This window comes from Strongylocentrotus purpuratus, unplaced genomic scaffold (genome assembly GCF_000002235.5).
Source record: "Strongylocentrotus purpuratus isolate Spur 01 unplaced genomic scaffold, Spur_5.0 spur5_scaffold_5, whole genome shotgun sequence".
Lineage (NCBI taxonomy): Eukaryota > Metazoa > Echinodermata > Echinoidea > Camarodonta > Strongylocentrotidae > Strongylocentrotus > Strongylocentrotus purpuratus.
Window position 1 is genome coordinate 22151411 of NW_022145611.1, and position 20909 is coordinate 22172319.

The 20909-nt window shown below is 37.6% G+C and overlaps 1 protein-coding gene across 2 annotated transcripts in view; it reads left to right on the top strand.

Moving 5' to 3' along the window:
* Positions 1 to 20764, top strand: part of LOC578597 (kinesin-like protein KIF26B) — a 35056-nt gene extending 14292 nt beyond the window's left edge. Inside the window, exons 3-13 of one of the 2 annotated variants that reach the window (XM_778756.4) lie at positions 1091 to 1294; positions 3287 to 3380; positions 5105 to 5302; positions 5596 to 5760; positions 5988 to 6225; positions 7975 to 8137; positions 9315 to 13089; positions 13362 to 13558; positions 15042 to 15206; positions 15784 to 15907; positions 17558 to 20764. In XM_778756.4, coding sequence (XP_783849.3) covers positions 1091 to 1294; positions 3287 to 3380; positions 5105 to 5302; positions 5596 to 5760; positions 5988 to 6225; positions 7975 to 8137; positions 9315 to 13089; positions 13362 to 13558; positions 15042 to 15206; positions 15784 to 15907; positions 17558 to 17733 — 5499 coding nt within the window. In that variant the 3' untranslated portion in view covers positions 17734 to 20764. The remainder of the gene's footprint in view (positions 1 to 1090; positions 1295 to 3286; positions 3381 to 5104; positions 5303 to 5595; positions 5761 to 5987; positions 6226 to 7974; positions 8138 to 9314; positions 13090 to 13361; positions 13559 to 15041; positions 15207 to 15783; positions 15908 to 17557) is intronic. The other variant, XM_030999699.1, reaches the window with a different exon arrangement.
* The last annotated feature ends 145 nt before the right edge of the window (positions 20765 to 20909 follow it).

Below are 20909 nucleotides of genomic sequence, written 5' to 3' on the forward strand. Positions count from 1 at the left end.
TACAGGGTAAACTCTCTGTAAGACGACAGGGTAGTTCAAAGACCTCAAAAGTCCATCCCCATTCACCCAGCATACAACCTCTACACAATAGAAATGATGATAGCACCAAGGGACTAAGCAATACAATCTCTTGTCGCCGTCTGTCGGTGGATAGGTTCATGAAAAGCTAAAGCCCCATGTCCATTCCCTCACCATCATACACAATTGGTAGACACAGTCTGCCTGGCGACAGGCTAGCCGATGCTATCAAATCCTTGCTCGAATCAAAACAGGGGAATGAGAGTGCACAATTGATCAATTCTGCCTGAGAAATTTAGGCAGCGTAGATGTAATTGAGCTGTACAATGTAACTCACTTTACCTCCTTTTGTGATCAATGAATGATAGCAAAAAGACTGATAGTCTTTGTCATTTCTATCCAAACATTCATTGTGTTTAGAGGCTTGTAACTGAACAAGCTTTATAAAAGGAAAAATTGGTTGAGATGTTATCACAAAGCATGATTGATTCTGCTAAGGATGTTCAAAGAAACTTACATGAAATCAATCAGCCACAATCATTTGCCAGATATACTAAGATTAATTCCCATTTAATTGCAGTTCATGTCTACATTGATACAACATGAACAACAAATAATGTATGAAATAATGAACCCTATCTATTACCTGGTAGAGAGAAGAATAGACAGCCCTGACAACCAATATGAACAGATCATATCTTTTGTAACAGCATTTATTCAAACATTGTGTGTGTTACAAAGAAAAATGATATGTCCTTCGCGAATCATATTTTTGACATGAATGTTTTCAATCTTGTCAAACAGAATAACAAAGAATTGATTATCAGGATATCAAAGATATGAATCTGTAGAAGAAAAATATATAGTAAGAAAATTGCACTGAGATCAGGAGAGAAAAATTATGAAAGGCTAAGAGATAAAAGGAGCTAAAGTAGTCATGAACATTTGATATTTTGAAAGATGTAAAATGTATAGACACAATTGTTTTACACTTGGTGATAAAGCTTTCATATTTGTCCATTTTAGAAGTAAACTCATATTCGTTATCTTCACATTTCTGTCTCTCTCTCAGGTGAAAGTGATGCTGCGTGTGATACCATCAGGTAACCCTTGTGATACAGCCACCTTTGTCACCGTGGACACCAAGAAGAAACAGGTCACGCTCTTTGACCCTTCCTTCCTGACCGGTCATGTATCTACAGCAGGTCGTAGGGCGGGTGTGGCTGCACCTAAGATGTTTGCCTTCGATGCTGTCTTCCCCCATGATGCATCACAGGTATGTCATCCCTCAATCTCTTCTTCCATTCCATCATAATTTGTCTGTTTTGGCATCAGAAAGGCATGAACTCATTACTTTTCACAGAGTTGACCCCCTTCTGGCTCCAAACAGACATTCACTTTATACCTTGTGGCTTGGCTACTGAAAATAAGTTTAAATAATGAAATGAGATATTATTAATTACATCATGACCTTTTTGGTTTGTCTACCTATTTTTTTTTCTGTTTGACCTCCTAATAAACCTCTGTGTTTGTCTACATTTCTGTTGCATACAGCAATGTAATCTTTTCAAGGCTGCAAAACAGTGACGCAAATCAGAAAACCGAATGAGTTTGATATATCCTTGTCATTCTTAGGTAAATCGTAACATAATGCCTGATCATTTTTCTGAAATAAATTTAATTAACCACTTTTTCTCTCTTTTTTTGATAGTGGTTTTCTTGTGGTGTAAATGAATCCTTGAAAGAAACCATAATTTCATGAACAGAATTATATCACATTTACATAAATTTGTACAAGAGAATTACTAAGACTTGAGGTTTAGAAGTTGTGTGGTGACACTACTGAAGTATTTGGGATTTTGCCCCAAAGAGAAATATATGAAGGTGGGGTTGAGTTTCATGGCTGGTGAAATACAGACAAGTCGATCATGTCCAATGCAATCATGCATCCCTCTGTTTCACCACAAAACAAATTTAACTCTATTGTTTTGAAAGTTCCTGGAATATTTCTAAAGGGGCCATGAATAGAGGGGTAAAAAGTATAGTGATGCAGCATTTATTAATATACTTTTGAAAAGAAAGAGTCTCATGCTTGTTTGGGGATTTCCCATGAATTTGCAGCTTTGCAAGATATTTGAATAAAAATTACTAATGCATAATGGTTATCAGACAGCGGAAGTGTCTCTGGTGTGTTCTTTGATTTATACTTAACATTAGAATAAGAATATAATGCAAGAGACTTATCTTCTTGATAGTCTAGCCCCCTCAGAGAGAAAGACAGGTGTCTTAATGATTTGCTTGACTCCTTATGGAATGTCTGTAGTTTCCCAAGCATTACTTGAAGGTTTCGTCATGGCAGTTAACTAGCCCCATATATAGAGAACAATTGTGGAAGTTATAAATTGGTCGTTAGCAAATCCGCATTGTTTTCCACTTGAGTAACAAACAATAGATTCATTAGGAAGGGCAGTGGCGTGTAAAAATGTTGAATGTACATGAATTGATTTTGTGACGGCTAAGGAATTTGCCATCAAAACGTTTTTGAGACAATTGAATAGCACTTATTAGATCATGCATTGCAATACTCTTTTTGTGGTTACATGCCAGAGTAGGAAATGGTGTCTGGTGGGGAAATAACCTAGAAAATCTAGAAATTGCACTCAAAGTTCATTTAATATTTTTGATGTTTACTTAACCAAAGCAAATGCTCTGAAAAGAAATATGAATGTATACATATAGGTGACATAATGTGACATGAAATGTGTAACTTTCATGTGAAATTCCCTCACAGGTTTGTGTTAACTTAAAAACTTATGCATTGTAAAAAACATAACAAAAACTCCTGAAGTTCATTCTCTAGTCCGAGATGTGTCAGAACGATTAGTTTTTCATGCTCTATAAGATTTCAAAATGAAAAATGAGTAGACGATTGAATATCTTACAGCTTAGAATTGCTTTCATTAAATAAAGCAAACATTTTCTTTAAATTTGCAGAAGTAGAATTGTCAGGATATTTGTGAGAGCTGCAGTCAACCCTGCAAATATATGGATCGTTATTTTAGAGTGTTTGATATTATTTGTGTGACTTTACATTCCAATGAATAGGAGGTGTTTTCCAAATTTTATTTTGGCGGCTTGTTTTTATTATGAGGTGTTTTCCCAAATATCAATCCACTGCTTTGACTCATTCTACTTTAATATGATTCTTCCCTCTTCTATTCTAATTGGTTTAGGTTTTTTTCTTCTTTGCTTTGTTTTGTTTGTCTAGGCTGAGGTGTGTGCAGGCAGTGTAGCTGATACAGTGCAGGCTGTAGTCAATGGAGCGGATGGTTGTCTCTTTTGCTATGGTCATGCTCATTTGGGTGAGTACATAACCCCCCTTATATCCCCCAGGTGGCTCCCCCGTCGGCCTTTATCCCCCTAAAATAGCTCTTTTATCATCCAGCTTACGTCTGTATACCTGCCGGCATGCTTTGGGATACCATGCACGACCGCCAGCGCCATAGCTGATCGGTCACCTAGAGCCATACGGTTAATCCTCAATCGATCTCTAAAATTCCAGCGCAGCAGTGCAATTTGTACTCGGCCAAGGAAGCAACAAGTCCTTTCTTTTCCCCCGAAACACAACTAAATTCCTAATCAATTTAGCCAGAATTTATCTAATTCATGCAAATGAATCATCAAATTGAGTAATATCTCAAAACATCCACCGGCAGATTTACTCTTTTTGGCAGTATCGCAATTACTCTACACCCTATAGTGGTTTGCAAACGTAATCAATTTAAATGAGTAAAATTTCTGAACATGGAGTTCTGTGTCCTTTTCACAGATATATTAGACCATTCAAAGCAATAACATACTGGGTTGTATTGCCCTTCAAATGATTTATTTAAGAAAAGAACTGTAAATATCCACGAAAATGAGATTTCATTTCATTATAATGTTCATATTCTGCGGGAAACTTTGTTTGCTGTTGTGTGGATGTATGAACCAGGAAGTTGTTATGTTGACGTGGGAGGAGTATTGACCATATATGTCCTTATTCTGACCACCAGACATGACGTACCAGTCGTGACGTACCGGTACCAGTCACATATTGATTTATTTTTGACTGTTCTGGGGGTATCTTATTTGTTTAACAACATTCATAGACCAGCCAAGCGCAGCCCAGCTAACAAAAGCTGAAATTGCAGCAGTGACACAAACCATGTCATCTTCTTGTCTCACGGAAGGGTGCGTTCCTTGCTCCAGATGTCACGCTGAGTTACACTTAATCTCAAACAATGATCAGACCTCCACATTTAATGCCTAATTAATGTATTCTCGGTTTGTGGGCCATCCCTGCTGAAAGAGAAAAGAGATAATTGAGTTGATATATCTTTTCAACGAAATTCATGAAGTGAATACCAGAAAATTCTTTTCCAAATGAATATTAGACCGTGACTGATCGATGAAATCTCTATATGAAAAGAATCTGGCACAATGCAAGATCTACTTGATGCGCATCGATTCTCAGTATGTTCTTGTCTGTTGGTCGAGTGAGAGAGAAATTGCGCTTGTAAATGGAATGAATAAAACTTAGAACAGGAATTGTTTGGTAGAATAATATTTCTTTTGGAATAACAATAAAAACACCCCCAAAATAAACAAGACAGGGTAAGAATCAATCAATATGTTATCATTATGGACTCACAAGCTAACAATGTGTAAGAAGTGCAAGCTTTGGAGTGTAATAAAGTATCAATATTCTCTAAAATATTTCTCTTCCAGAAGTTCAATTTAAATACGATGATTTGTTTCTACCTCTGTATATAGGATTTACAACATATGTCAGCATTCCTTTGAATCATATTTACAATTAATAACTATTAATTGCAAGTACTACTGATAACAATGTTTCATCCCTATCACTGCCCTTAAGTCCCCTACTTATCATCATCATCATCATCAACATTACCACTACATCATCTATGTTACCATTCCCAACACCCTATACATCACATAGGTATCATTGTGATCAGCTGAACATTTTCCAAGCCTTCCATTTCACAATCTGTATTATCTGTTCTTCGTCTTCTCCCATCAGGCAAGACCTACACAATGATTGGATCTGATGAGTCTGTACACAAGATTGGAGTGATCCCATCTGCCATAGCGTGGCTCTTCAAACTCATCAACGAGAAGAAAGAGAAGACAAGCACGAGGTTCTCAGTCCGAGTCTCGGCCGTAGAGGTTTATGGCAAGCAAGAGAAGCTTAGAGATCTTCTTATTGAACAAGCAAATGGTGAGTTAGCATAGTTAATATTATTTACTTGGCAAATGGAAAATGCCTTGGATTTTAGACTAAAAATTGACAAACAAAATGTACATATGATAGCCAATAATCCTGATTGAGTCTTACCTGTAACCATATATTGAGATGTCTGACTTGTCACAAGCCTTTTGTGAATGCATTACCCGATACTCAATGATTATTTTGTAATGTGGAATGTAATTTTTGTAAGGAAAAAAATCACATCAATTATCCATAATGCCACCCCAAGTCGCACTTGACCCTTACCATATTTGTTTTTGTAGGGAGTAACAATGGATGTGGCACGTCACCAGCCCTCTACCTCCAAGAAGATCCCATCTGTGGGGTACAGCTCTTGAATCAGAATGAACTAAGAGCACCCACGGCAGAGAAGGCAGCCTTCTACCTGGATGCTGCTATTGCTACTAGACTCACCAAAGGCAAGAATGGTGAGTTCTTTAATTATGACAATCTAGTCTGTTTGTTAATATCATGTCGTAAGATTACTTAGTAGTGACATTTCTAACTAATTTCATATTAAATTTACATTGTTGATATTTCATAAGTCGAAATCCATGGAAAAGGATGATCAGGAAAAACAAGTATCTTGAAAGTTACCGTATTAGAAATATCTTTATTCCGGTATTACAAAATGTTGAATCCTTTACATTTTCAGAAGAGGCACATGATGGGCGATACTCCCACATGCTCTTCACCCTCCACGTCTACCAGTACCGCATCGACAAGTCCGGTAAGGGCGGAGTCATTGGTGGGCGGAGTCGTCTTCATCTCATAGACCTTGGTAGTGGTGACCGGGGAGGGGGCAGAGCTGCTAACGGCGCTGCACTTTCCTTCTCCGCCCTCGGTAACGTCATCCTGGCTGTCTTGAATGGACAAAAGCATATACCTAACAGGTAAGAATATCCTATTAATATTATTCATTCAGATTTTTCTTTGTTTTTCTTAATTCTCTGGATTGTTTTTCTATCTTTGAATTGCTGATTCTTGAAGTAGGATTACTATTCCATTCCCAACTATATAGGTCAAAACCTATTTGTATAAATTAAATCATGCATCTCTACAGACCATGTTCAATTGGATTTCACTTGATTCTAAGGGGGAAGGAGGAGAAAGACTGTTATTAGCAATTAAGAAATACTTGGATGTAATAAATGTTAATCTTTGCCTCCAGACATTTCAGTAAACCAATTGGGCTTTTTATTAAGAATATAAGATCTCTGGCCTACTTTTCTGATATTAAAGCCGACTTTGTTCCGTCTCAACATGACCCACATCCATATATTTATTCCAAGTCTACTGGTTCACAGGCCGGGTAGAGACATGGCTCATGTAAAAGTGCCCCTTGTATTTAAGATGAATCTTGAAGATGTGTCTTCTATGTATGGGTTTTAAACATGCAGATTCTATGGTATTGAAGTGGATTATTAAAGCAGAATATTATGTGCTCACTCCAAAAACATTTTCATATCTCATAGTCAATATTTGTTGAGTGCCTTTGATGATGTGTGAATGTTGTTTTGATAGTACTATTAATCACAAAACCATATTCATACAACATCTCTTTGATTCAAACCGCCGCCCATGCCATGGGAGTTGTATTCTACAGGTCTAATCACCTATAATGATCTTATAACTCATGTGATCCCTTACTTCCAATCAATGATATAAGTGTTTATTTCAGTCTATTATGTTTCAATGTACAATCATGTGATGCTATGTGTGAAGTATAATGGCATATAAATGAGTTGTTATTGAATATAATTCATAATGGTGTGTGATAGGTTCCCCTGCGTACTCATTTCAGTCTGTTATATCAATTACAGTAGAGTATATTTTGTGAGAGTCATTAATTTACTCTTCATGAGTTACCTCAGGTTAGCGACCGTGGATGTATTCAAGGTTAAAAGAATTTTTATACATGATTTGCACATTCTTTTAATACGAAGTTAAAACTTATAAAACCAAGGAGAAATAGATATGTATATTTTATCTTGATAATTTGAAATACACAAATATATATATATATATATATATATATATATATATATATATATGTATTTCAATAAGTAATTGTATATGTGTCCAGGAATATACATTTAGGTCTTGCATTTTTAACAAATCTAGTGATTTTGTTTATTCTGAAAGGTAATTAAGCTTGTCTATTAAAATAAAGGGAAACAAAAAGATTACCTGTGAATTAGCAGAGCCAGAAATCTATCATATTAAAAAAAATTGTGGTTTCAGGCTTCCTGTGTTTAGCATTATTCTCAATGATAGTTTTGTGAGAATGATGTTGTTATCCTTTACCGCGATTGAAACTGAAAGAACTTAAAGGTACTATTCTCATTTTTACTTGGTCATAAAAAGAACCTCAATATTTGTTGTCTTCATTATGACAGAGAATGTTAGGAAAACATCACTGAAAGTTAAAAGAATACTGATCAAGTCTAGTAAAAGGGGGGGGGGGGTGTTAATTTTTTGTTACATTGGTAAAAATTATATTTATACTGCAGTGCTTACTAATGGATTTAGTTTGAAGTAAATTCTCTAGAATTGTCCCCTTCCATATGACTGTCACCTTTAAATGCACTCAGACACTTGGTTTTGACTCGAAAGTTGTTTGGTTTTGATTTGTTATTCAGGGATAGCATGTTAACGAGGCTGTTACGTGAGGCTATGGGGAGTCTTTCCTGTCGAACAGTCATGATTGCACATGCTTCAGCAGCCCTTAACAACTATGCAGAGACACTAGGAACCATCCAGAATGCATCTAGGATACATCGCATGAGGAAGAAGAAATCTAAGGTGAGCAAAAAGAATGATTAATTTATCTTTTATGTGAATTTTGTGTTGGTTTGCAAGTAGAAACAAAGCTCAAGGGAAACAAATAGAAGAGTCTTTAAAATTATATTGGTGATCACTTACACTGTTTTGACTGTAGAGTCATAAGTTTGTACTCTACATACACTTGTGATTGTGTACAGCTGTGAAGAAAGCAATGTAAGCATAAGTTTTCTTTCTGCTAAATCCAAATTATAAAATTATTTTGTTGCAGTGTCTATTTAAATCTTGCACTCCTCTCCAATCCATTTACTGAGTGCGGATGACACTAGGTTTAAATGGTGTTATAGTGAACGGGAATGAACCTGTAGGGCGTAGAGAGAGATTAGTGACTGTCTCCCATGACACCTCTTCTATTCATTAGCATGCGTAGAAGCTAACAAGACAAAGCATGCTTGTTTTGCCAATGATGGATCAGACCAGACACTATTGCATCCTCCCCTCCACTCTCTCTCTCTATCTACTCAAGACACAGAGAGAGAGATAAAGATGGGTACATTGCCTGGGGTTATTCAACGCATCTGTTGAAGTCGTCACCCATGTGCCTAAGTACCATTCATAAACAACACGTGGAGGCTTCATTTCATGGCCATATTTATGCATCTTTATTATTTATTTTTGGCAGGATAACTATGATTCCATTATGATGAGAGCGTTTGATTGATTGTTGCCCTCAAGCTTTCTTAGATTTCTGGGTTTCTCTCTCGTATTCTTCACCTATCTCTTGCATTGCCCTCATGCTGAGGCTTATCTTGACTTGTCCAAGCTATGAATCACATCATATATACAGGTCATTGACTTCATGACATAGTCCTTCTTCTGATTCATCATCTACTACCTCTAGTAAACCAAAAACTCTCACTTGTCTTAATTTCATAGTTATCTCTTGGGTAAAAATATTTTCATCAACAATATCATGATATATATAAATCTTTTAGTTATCAATATTGACCACTTAGAATTTTAAAGATTTTGATGGATTTCAAATTCAACCCAGATGAAAACTGTAGATTTGTTTTATTCAAACATAAAGTTTAATATAAAAATCAGACTGAAGCTAGAGTCAACAAATCAATTGAGCTTCCTTGTTTGATGTTATTTCTTAATTCTATTCTTTGTTTCTTGTCTGTCTATTTTGCAGTACTCTGGAACTAGTTCAAGTGGTGGTGATAGTTCTTGTGATGAGGGTCGAATAAGAAGACGTCGCTACGCACCTCCAGCAAACAATGGAGTATGTGTAACGGATGCAGTGAACCAGAGTGATCCCGAGTACATCTCAAGCAGTGAACAATCCTGTGATACAGTCATCTATGTAGGACCCGATGGATGTGCATTGAGCGATAGAGAGTTAACAGACAATGAAGGACCACCAACATCGCTTCCAATCCTAAAGGGAATGAGTTCAAGTGAGGATGATAGATGTGGATCATCAAGTGATAGGGACATAGATGAGTTTCGATGGGCCAATGCCGATTCCACCAATGAGATGTCAGGAAGAGATACAGATGGTGGCAGTGATGCAGAATCAAGGACTACTAAATCTCTTTTTAACAAAGGTGCTAAATCTTCCAAATTGTCATCTAAGAGCTTGATACCTAAGCTATCTTCATCTCCCAAGAGAAAGCCATCGGATCAATCCAAAAAGGCACCTCCACTTCCTCCCAAGAGGTCAGACAGCACGAAGGAATCATTGAACAGGAAGAAAGCTGCCAAGGATGCGTTGTCAAATGGAAAAGCCAAGGTGAATCGACACTCTTCAGAAAAGAAACTGACACATGACCCAAAGGTTAATGGAATATCTGGGCCTGACAGGCCACAGAATTTCCCAAGCAATCTCAAACCTCCTTCTGCCATACACAAACCAAAACCTCTTCCAAAGCCTAAGCCAATCACAGTACCCAGACCAAAGGCTTTCATTTCATGCTCCGACACAGAGGCTGAGAACTACATGTCGCAAGAGAGGCGAAATGTTGGAAGGTCTTTTCTTCTGGTGGAAGATGAAGACGATGATATGAACGAGGAGCTTGAGCACAGGCCAAGTGGAAAGTCTGCATCTGATGGAGAGTTGAAAGACAATAGCACAAGTGAAGATGAACCTGATGAAGACGCATTAGCAGCATTGGCTGGTATGCCACTGGCCCCAAATGGGCGTGGCAACCTGTCTCCTGTCTTGGAAATAGATGATGCAGCATCAGAGAAAGGGGAAGATTGTCAGACCAAAGTGAATGGAGATATAGAGGATGATGATGATGAACTGACAGCGGCTTTGAGAAATGCAGATGCTAACTTCACCACCCAGGCTGCCAATCTGGCAGAAAACCCAGTCGTTGAGACACCATCAGCAGTAGAAGCCTTGCCTATTGTACTGTCTCCAAGAGTAGAGAGACTCCTGTCACCTACTGCTCTCAAGAAGGCTGGTATTGATGCTGAATGTCTGATGAGGACCATCCATTCCTTAGAGGGTCTTTCTGAATTCCTGGACAAACCAATCTCAGAGATTTCAGAGGATGACATATCATCATTGGCATGCTCCGAGCAGGACACCCTGAGCTATGTGTCTAGAGACACAGAAGATGTCACCTCGGTTACAGACATGTCCATTGATGACCTTCCTATGGGATCAGAAGCAATGTGCTGCATAAAGGAACTTGGAAGAAGGTCTCTGGATTCCTACTCTGAGAATTACTCTATTAGTTTCAACGGTGCTAGTGTGGATGCATGCCTTAATGAACCCCTCCTCTTGTTAGGGCATGATGAGAGAAACAAACTAGGACTTGGTAACTATGTCTACTCAGATGATGAGTCAGAGATTGCTGATGGGTCAAGTCGTCCCCGGCGGTCAGAGCGTCAATCAGAAAAGGACACCTTCGACTCTTTTTCAATGGCTGCACGAGACATTGAGGCCATTAAGCAGCTCTATGTCATATCAAATATGAGCAATGAAAATCTATCTATTGATGATGACATATCGGAAGTTAACGTGCCCAATCTGTCATTTGGCGAGTCCTACTTACAGGATGAGCCTTCTGTGGTCACATACATGACAATCAATAACGATGAACAGGTAGTAATGAGGGAGAAGCATTTAGCTCTTGATGATCTCGATCATCCATTGAGAAGACTCAGCTGCATAAGCGATGCCACAGATGCTACCTTCAGTACAGCCTCCCGTCCAGCCAGTTTTGCAGATCAGGACGATATGACTCTTATCGGTGAATGCAATTATGAGGATTCTAAGAATGAACCTACCTCACCCAATACTATCAATCTTATCAACAGCTTGCAGAATCTCCACATGGATGCCATGAAGCACAGCAATGGCTTCATCAGACCGCAGTGGTATCAGAATAGTCCTTATGGCAACACGGCTGAAGAGACAGGAAGGACAGGATACACACCTTCATCTTCAGAGACCTCTCCTGTCTGGCTCAGAATGAACATTCCAGTCTCTTCATCAACAGAGCAAAAAGGCAAGCAAGGTCAATCTAGTAGTGGGGTACCAAGGAATGGCTGCACAAACAGAGTAGTTTCCCATCTGGACACCAATGCCATTCTTCCAAATGGAATAAGACAAAACCTTCCAGCTCGTCTATTGACTGAAGTCTTGAGTAACTCGAGCCCAGCGTCTTTCTACAATAGTCCTCAGCATCAGGCCACTGTGGCTTCAGTCCAAGCCAGGAATGTGCACCTTTCCCAGCAACCTTCTCCTCGTATTCTAAGTGCTGCTATCCAAAGTGCTAAACATCAGATGGCTGTGAGAAATGACATGCCAAAGATTCAGTGTCTAGCTGATCTGGAGAAGTTATACGGCATTGATATCCGCAAGCCTGATGGAGCTGCTACAGAAGATGTGAAGAGTGAGCCTATCCCTGCTGACCATCATGTATTTGATGGAGGCAAAGGGTTTGATATCTCAAGCATGGAACGTCCTCCTGCAATTGGTGCCTGCTCTGCACCTCCCTTTGAAGTGGAAATGAATCCCTACTTCTTACAGGAGTATGATGATGCATTGCTGTCTGGTGAGACCAAGGAGACAATTGCCATGGTACATCAGCCTCCAAAAGTGACCGTGAGTGAGGCAAGGACTAAGAGACTTGTAAGCAGGAAAGAGAGTGGACAATCAGAGGCCAGCAGTATATCAAAGAGTAGTGATTTAACTGTTCAAAGCTGTCCTGTTACTAGATTACCACAACCAAGTCATCATGGGACACCCTCAAAAAGCTCTGCAGCCTCCAAAATGTCTTCCCGCACTGGCAAGCCTCCCCCCAAATCCAGGGAGGAGAACCATCCAGGAAGCAAGAGTGCACCTACGTCTTCCAAAAAGACTGCTCAAACAAGTAGGATACCCCAGAAACCTCAGGCCAACCCTCGCAGTCAAACACCCAAATCAAGTGCCCTCCCTGTCAGGAAGTCCCTAAGCAAGTCAGCACCATCACTTTCCAGAACAAACCAAACCTCAACAAAGATTCCCATCACAACGGTCACATCGGTGGATGGCACCTCTGATCCAGCTCCCAGCATGCGCAATGCAAACAACAACATCGCCCAGCTCCAGCCTGGTAGTCGACTAACAAACTCCTCCGACAGCAGTAATGACAGTGGTATAGCTTCCAGTGAGAACGTCACCAACTCCAAACCTGCCATTCTCTCTCCATACTCCACCGTCACCAAACCAAGGACAACCAAGAGCTCTAGCAGTGGACATGGTAGTGATAACAGCAGCACATTCAGTGACAGTGTACCTGCCAGCAAGGGCATACGAAGGGTCAATGGTGCCAGTGGTACCAGTAGTGGATATGAAAGTATGCTGAGGGATAGTGAGAACACAGCTAGCTGTTCCTCTGCTCATGACTCGCTCAGTGAAGGATCCTGTGGACGGGTTAAAGGCAGCAAACTACCAAGGAAGAAGTTTGGAGGTGAGACAGATGTTCAATTCTGAATCTAATAATTTCACACCTATGCATTCGTTAACAAAATCTCTTGTACTTTTCTTCTGAATGTTACAGTTGCAAATGAAAAATAGCTATTATTTTAATGTATTTTGTTTAGAATTTTATGTTAACAAAATGTGTTTGCGCTATTCTTGTATTCTTATCTTCTTGTATACTCACTGGAAAATGTAAATAATCAGCTCAAATGAAAAGCATTGGCAAGTTATTAAATGTTGTTTCTCATTGTCTTTTACCAGGTGCCAGAAGAAGTCGTAGTGTTCCCCGATCCTCAGCGTCTGACTGTGGTCCTTCCACTGGAAGCAGCAGCAAGTCAAGTCGCTGGAAAGACCTGCCCCCTCGACCCATCTTACCAAACAAAGAAGGCGTGGAACTCAAGGTTTACGAGGTCGATGATCCTCATCGAATCCAGCAACAAAGACCAGATACAATCAAGGTAAGAGAAATGTTCATGAAATTTAAATGCTGAGGTAGAATGAGCTTTCTTGTGAAGAATGAACTCTCTTTCTTCCATAGTCAACTTACTTCAATTTAGTAGATAGTGGTTCATCTTCACTGAACATTAACGGTATGAATTCATATGACAAATATTTTTGTTATGATTGTTTGACATATACTCTCTTGTGGTGTTGGGTTCCTAATATTCCAAGCACTTTCTCTTACGAAAGAGCTCTATCATTATTCATATTCTTCTCAACACAAATGGCAGAAGTATATGAGAAAATGTTGATAATTAGTTTAATTTGTTGGCTGTCCCCGCCACAGGTTGGTCATTACTTTTAGACGTTGAGGAGGTTTCTCGTTGATATCACCCTATGTAAAGCCAGATAAAGATCACATACTCTCTTGTTTTACCCTATGTTATCTGGAGTGACTCCATTTTAATTGGCCCCCAACCCACCAACCCAGAGTGTAGGATATAATGAGGTTTAGCACGTGTGATAGAACTACTTTGGTTGTATCAACTGGTTTGTAGAGTGATGTCTTCCTCCCTAGCTCTGGTGTCTGTGTATCTATCTATCTTTCTTTCTCTCTTCAGATTGATAGTCAACCTGTCAAGGTCTTACAGTGGAACTCTTTCCAAAGGTCATTCAAACAAACACCCCTCTAAAACAGGAGTGGAATGTTCCTCATGTCAAGAAACACCATTGCAAGCATTGGCCAAACCACTAGACATAGGTCGAGCCTGAACAAAGCGTAACTGAAATTCTCATGGTCAATGACGTAGACCGTGAAGCGATTAAACGCATCTACGTATGACAATACTCATAAAATCAACCATGCTTGATGCTTTTAATTCTGTTATTTGCTAGCCAAATGGCTATCAGTTTTTCTAAAGAGGCAAAGGGTCATGACCACTTGTAAAAGATGAATCAATGCTAGCTGTGGAATTCAGCTGCATAGTGGTTTTATGACCTGGCCAATGCTTGCAGGGTGTTCAACCTAATTGAGATGCTGTTGACCTTTGACCCCAGTGATTGCAGCCCCTTTCATGTGTATACACAAGGCATGGATGATCACTACATTCTATTATTGGCCTTGTCTATGCTACACCCTGAATGAAAGTGATGTGGGCGTGTTCACGTGCCCTACCCCCTCCGTCCAAATGTTACTTACTTATACATGTGAACACATCACCCTGAATGGATAATGTATTCCAACTCACTACCATTGATGTAGGGTTGAGAATTCTCCAAGCATTCTATGGATAAGCTCATCCTAGTGTGGTTGTGTAAATATGTATGAAAAAGCATTGTTTCCTTCAGGTGTTGTGATTGATGGACATAAAGCATTCTAACTTTGAAACTAATTCCATTTCATTTCATCTGTTTTCTTTCTAACCATGCATCCTTGGATCAACTCATTAATGGTTTTCACAACCCTTAATCCTTCATCTACTAACTTCCAACCATCATCAGGATACCAGCGTTGTTATTAACTCTAAATCACCCAGTAAATCATCTAATAAATCACCTAGTAAATCACCCAAAAAGGCTTGCGACACTAACACCTTGAGTAGCTCTGGGTCTAATGGTGCTCCACCCAAACCAGAGAGATATGAGAGAGCAGCAAGGCCCTCAGAGGTATATAAAGCTTGTTGTATATATTCTGTTAATGATCAGATTGTCTCTTTTGAAATCTTTTTCTTTAATACACTTATTTATTCAAAACATATATTATGTCTCTGTCTGTCCAGCCTTTTGACTTTCGTTCCATCTGACTGAGTTTCTGTATTACTATCTGCGATTTGCTGTATCATAGGACGGTTAAACAGTATAGTTGATATAAGAATGAAAAAGGTTGAGATATGTCGGTTTGTTACATAAATCAGATGACAGGATTATATATGCAAACAGATAATAAACAAATGAGTAAATGTACAACTTCCAAATACAGAAATCTAGAAAAATGGATATTAGATTTTGAAATTTTGAAAATGGACATTGAATTTTAGCTGTCAAAACTCAGTATACTGGTAGATAAAAATACTGGTAGATAAAAATGGTTAGGAAAAATGTATGCAAAACTAATCAAACTATAATTTTATTACAATCCTTAAAAATATGAATTTCCCATAGTTGCTTGAAGTGATTCTAGCCATAAGTTGTAAGGATATATTTCTTTTCTCTGAATTGCTCCATCGAATTCCCTGTCGGTCAGACTTGTGAGGAAGCAAGTGGTTCCTCCTCGTCTCTGATTCAGAGTCGTCATCGTGAGTTGCGGGCTCAACTGGCCTTAGCTGAGGCTCAGCTACAGGAAGGCGAAGGCCAGTGCCCGTTTGAGCGTAAGCACCAACCGATCAATGTTGCCTATTGTGGGATGGTCTGCACTAGCTAGATACCTAGTATACCTTCCATGTCTGTCACAACACAGCACTTCATGGTATATACATTATATATATATATTTAACCACAATGAACTGATTTGTGCCGTGATGCTGCTTCTAGTAGTTTCACAGAAAGCTTCCAAAAATGTTGTTGATTTGTGGTAGCGGAGTTGATTTTTAGTAGATGAAGATTTTCCTTTTCAATATTATTTTGAATTATTGAATAGAGTTTATCTTAATATCCCCATTTCATTAGTGCAGTTATATTTGGAAGTGTTGTGAACTATTCTTTGGTTGAAATTCATTCCTTTATATTTCTTTTACCCAACATTTTATTTGTAATGTATCAATCATGTGTAACCAGCAGTATCCATCCTCCTTCAGTTATCCTCCCCTGCATTTAATCTTTTCTTTGGTGTATTAATCTGCCGCAGTTTTACTGCTTCATTCATCATAGTAGGATTAGTTAACCATGATGGATTGCCTTGTAGTTTAAGAAGTATTTGTGCAGGTATTGTGTTTCTGTTATCGCCTGACGTTATTCAGGTGATACTATTTATGGATTGGTTGTTTTTAAGAGAGCAGTATAAGTTTTGGCATTTGTACATTTCAAATACCTCACTTTAGGAGTTAATTTATCATTCATTTTCCCTCTATGACACAATTTTCTTTTAAATCAGCTCCTCTTACATTCCTATAACCATTGTTTGGTGTTATTTTATTTAACATTCTTTGTTTCTTCCTGTCTAAGTGTTCCATTTTAACTTTGAAGTCCTCATAATTCTTTTCTTGTTGTTGAAGATCTTCCTTTCATTGAATATTTAAATCTTTATTGTTTACCCTTCACTTCTAACCTATCAATATGAATTTTCACTATGTTGAGCATGAAGTTATGTGACTATGTGATATACAGTGCTCTTACTTTTCATTTACATAACATATGATAATCCAATGATTCAAGTTTGCCTTCTTTCCATTTTCTGTTTCTTTGTGTAAGAGTCTGGAGGTTATCCAATCCAGAAAACTCATTGCAATTCTGTGTCATATATGCACACATATTATATTTGATATCCCAGTTTCATTTTTACCCTGTACTTTTTGTGGTATTGCATGAGTTAGTGGAGCATATAATTTCTTTGTTGCTATTCTAATTCTATAATCCACCTGACTGTTATGACTTGTGAATCAGAACCCGGTTCTGAAGGCCAAAATCCTTGTGTTTACCATTTTGTTGAACTCAATCCCGACCACGAGGAAAGTACCGCTATATTCCTCGCTTCTAACTGAGATTAATATCTTCAATGAGGAAATGAATAAATTCTGCTTTTGAAATGTTATTCAATATAACTTCAAAAGATTTCAATTTACGATTGATTGTTTTACTCACCAAGTAAAATTCATTCCCAAATCATTCTGATTTAAAGAAGTTATTCTCGTACCTACAAAGGAAGAGAATATCTCTGAAAATCTTTAAAATGGAAGCTATATGTACATGGATGAAATAGTTATATGTCCTTGCTATGTGTTGTGCTGGTAGCCTGGTATAGATAGGTTTAATGTCTGGAACTGTTGATCTAATCATATACCTCTATCTATTATCTCTTACAGTCCACGTTCTGGAAGAAGTGGAGTCCCAGTTCGGGGAGCTCGCCCCTTCGCCCATGGAGGAAGAGACAGCCCGCCTGGAAGAGCGACTGATCAATTGTCGCGCTCATCTGGCAATGATCAAGTGCCTCAATCTCCTGTGCTGCTCGCCGAAGAGACACAAACCAAGCCCCACATAGATGGCATAGAGACTCTTGAAGACATGATGATGCCTAATTGCCAGAGTGAGCAAGTTCCCCATTCTGGGCAGGAGTGATGCTAGGAGTGAGGCTATGAGTGTTCATTGATCAAAGACATACTGCATTCAAAATGAGGACTATAAAACATTTGAATATTTTACTGAAGTGACCAAAATTGATTGGCCATTGGTAGATGCTATATGATGTGCTGCTTTGTTACTTCATGACCTTTGACCTGGAGTTGATATCTTAGACGAGGATTTGAAAGATGAGTTAAGGAAAGGATGAATTCAGCTGTCTGCGAAACTCTGATTTTGCTACTTGTAGTAGAAGCTGGCCAAACTTGGATGAACCCAGACCACTTGACAAAACAGTTGAAAGAAAGAGATGATAGAAATGATCAATTGAGTTCTTCAGACTTAAGTTCTTATCCTCTCCTTAAGGAGAAGAAACAAATGATTAATTATCCTGAGGGTTTTGATGTGATGACCACTTTTCAGGAATTTTGATTATACCTAACCAAAGTCAAGGTATAGAAAGTGAAAGTAAACATAATAAAGTGTGCTTCATAACACACCAATGTGCTGCTTGTATGGAAGGGAATAGAAACAGGATAGAATGAGGAGCATTAGAAAAACAAATTAATTTTTTTTTAAAATTCTTTCCTTCTATTTCTTTTTCTTTTATACTATTGATTTCAACAAACTCACGTTTTTGAATGTCAGTTTATCTAAAGATGTGAAAATATCATGGGCTAACAATTTTTTGAAAATCAGGAGCTTTTGGCTTTGAATATCCTATTAATTTGGAAGAGACTGGCAATGAATTGATGCATTGTTTATCTCTATTGTTCTTATTGCTTATCTTTAAGTGTATGCTGCTATATGACAAGTATCAATGTCTCATTTCAATCAAGTACGCCACATGAAAAATATTTCTGTTGGCTACCACATGGTTTTCGATCTGTAAATTTCATTTCAATAATGGAAATATGGTGCTGTCATTTTTATACAACCTTTGCAAGTTTTTCTAACTTTGTCAGTATACATCTATTACAGTTGATGATAATGTCAGTTTAAGTTGATAGATAGATAGCAATCTTACATCAATTTGCATGATTTACCATTTCACTACATATGAATATGAATACATTTAAAGGTCTTTTTGTAAGCATTTTTGTATTAATTATGGCTGTCTGATGTGGATATCACAAACTTCATTTATATAGAATACCTTCAATGCACACTTGTATGTCTAGTAGCAGTCAGGCATCACTGCTCTTTTTATTAGTTATTCATTATGATGAAATAAATCCTTACTGATAAATTGTCAGAAAATGTGTCTCCCTTTCCCATTTTGTACAGTTCAGAAATATCATTGGTTCTTTTCGTACAAAAGTATATTTGTATTTATAAAATGTACATAGTTATACATATTTCATCTATTTATCTTTGTCTTGACCATTTCACTTGTGAAATAAAGTCATTTTCCAGAAATATGTCGAGATAGTTTCCCCTTCATTTCTTAGTGATGAAATTTCTTTTGTTCAAATGCATACTGAACAATTTGTGACACATTATACCGAATTTGTAAGTGATGGGATGTGATAGTATTCTATTGTTTGACTTTGTCATGACTATCCCATGAACGTAGTTTGAGAATTAGAGAATGTAGATCAGTATTGAATGCACATACTTGCCTTCTTTTTCTCTTGCATGTGCTGTAAGAGAATTTATTTTGTAGATAGTAGTATTCTCTCATAATGTATATAACTCAGAAGAGAAAGATATTCAGGCAACTTTGTTAGATTTTCTATACTCTTTTTGCACATTCTATGCATTTATACCATACCCAAGGAGATCATTTCTATATTTGCATTAGAGATTACAAGTTGAAATGTTTATTCTTTATATGTGTATTCTATTCATTGTAATTGGAAAACCAAATCCAAGACAGTTGCACGTATCATCAATTGGTGGAATAGCTGTTTCAATTGATTTGGTTTACGTGTAAAGAAAATATTTCAGAACAATTTGACTAACCATTTGGTTTATGTATAGCAAACATTGTTTATATTAAAGATATTACTGATTCTTTCTAGATAATTAGATATGAAGAGGTATATAGAAATATAGAATATAAAAGTAGAATGTCTCACAAATGTATATGAAACTTTGTACAGCAAGTCTTTCATGCTTCATAAGTGTAACGTAAAGGAGATGGAAAAAAGAGATGTTGTTGGACTTTTACTTCCTGTAAGCATTTTTTTTTATACACACAGTGAATTCTTAGTTCTCTTCTTCATTACTTAATAATTGGTTAACAAAATATGTCAAACAGTTTACTAGGTTTAAGTACTATTCCATTGAAAGACAAGAGTTTGTGTGTGTATGTTTGTATGTGTGTTTATGTGTGTCTTTAAGATATTGAGTGACATTTTGCTGCTCGTGTTGGTACATACATCTATTTAGGTTGGCCAAAATTTTGCTTTGAAATCTGGATGAAAGAGGTCACCATCAAGACATTGGTAAATGGCAGGCTTTATGAAAGTTGGTCAGTTGCTGCATGATATGTGTACCTGTTTCTTTCCATGTCTTGCTTACATATTGTATGCATGTATGTATGTATGTCACAGTTAACCCTTATTTATTACCAGTGAAGAGAAACATTTGCAAGATATTTTAGCACATTAGATTGTAAATACAGATCCTGTAGAAAAAAAGAAATCAGAGAAATCTAGTTATAATCATGGAAACGGAAGAGATTTTATGTGCAGTAATTGTCTTTTGAAGGGCAGAATTGAATTTGTGTTTTACTATGACAAAAGTTCATGAACAAGTGAGAAGAGAGTGATTATTATATGAGGTAGGCATCTATATGTTTCGATTAGAATATTATATTTGCAATATGATTTATTAGAATGTGTATCACGTTCGTGTTTGCAAATGCAAAGACGGAAAGATTGAACTTTTGTGTGTACAAACTTGTGTGGCATTGGTCGGTTATTAAATTCCACCTTGAATAAGAGAAATTATATTGTCTCCCTATCTTTTCATTATTGTCTCCCTATCTTTCATTATTTGATATGAATGATATTAGGTTGGATTATAGTTGTATGCATGATGTTGGTGAAAACGATTTTGATATCTTCATTAATTTCGTTGGTGACGACAATG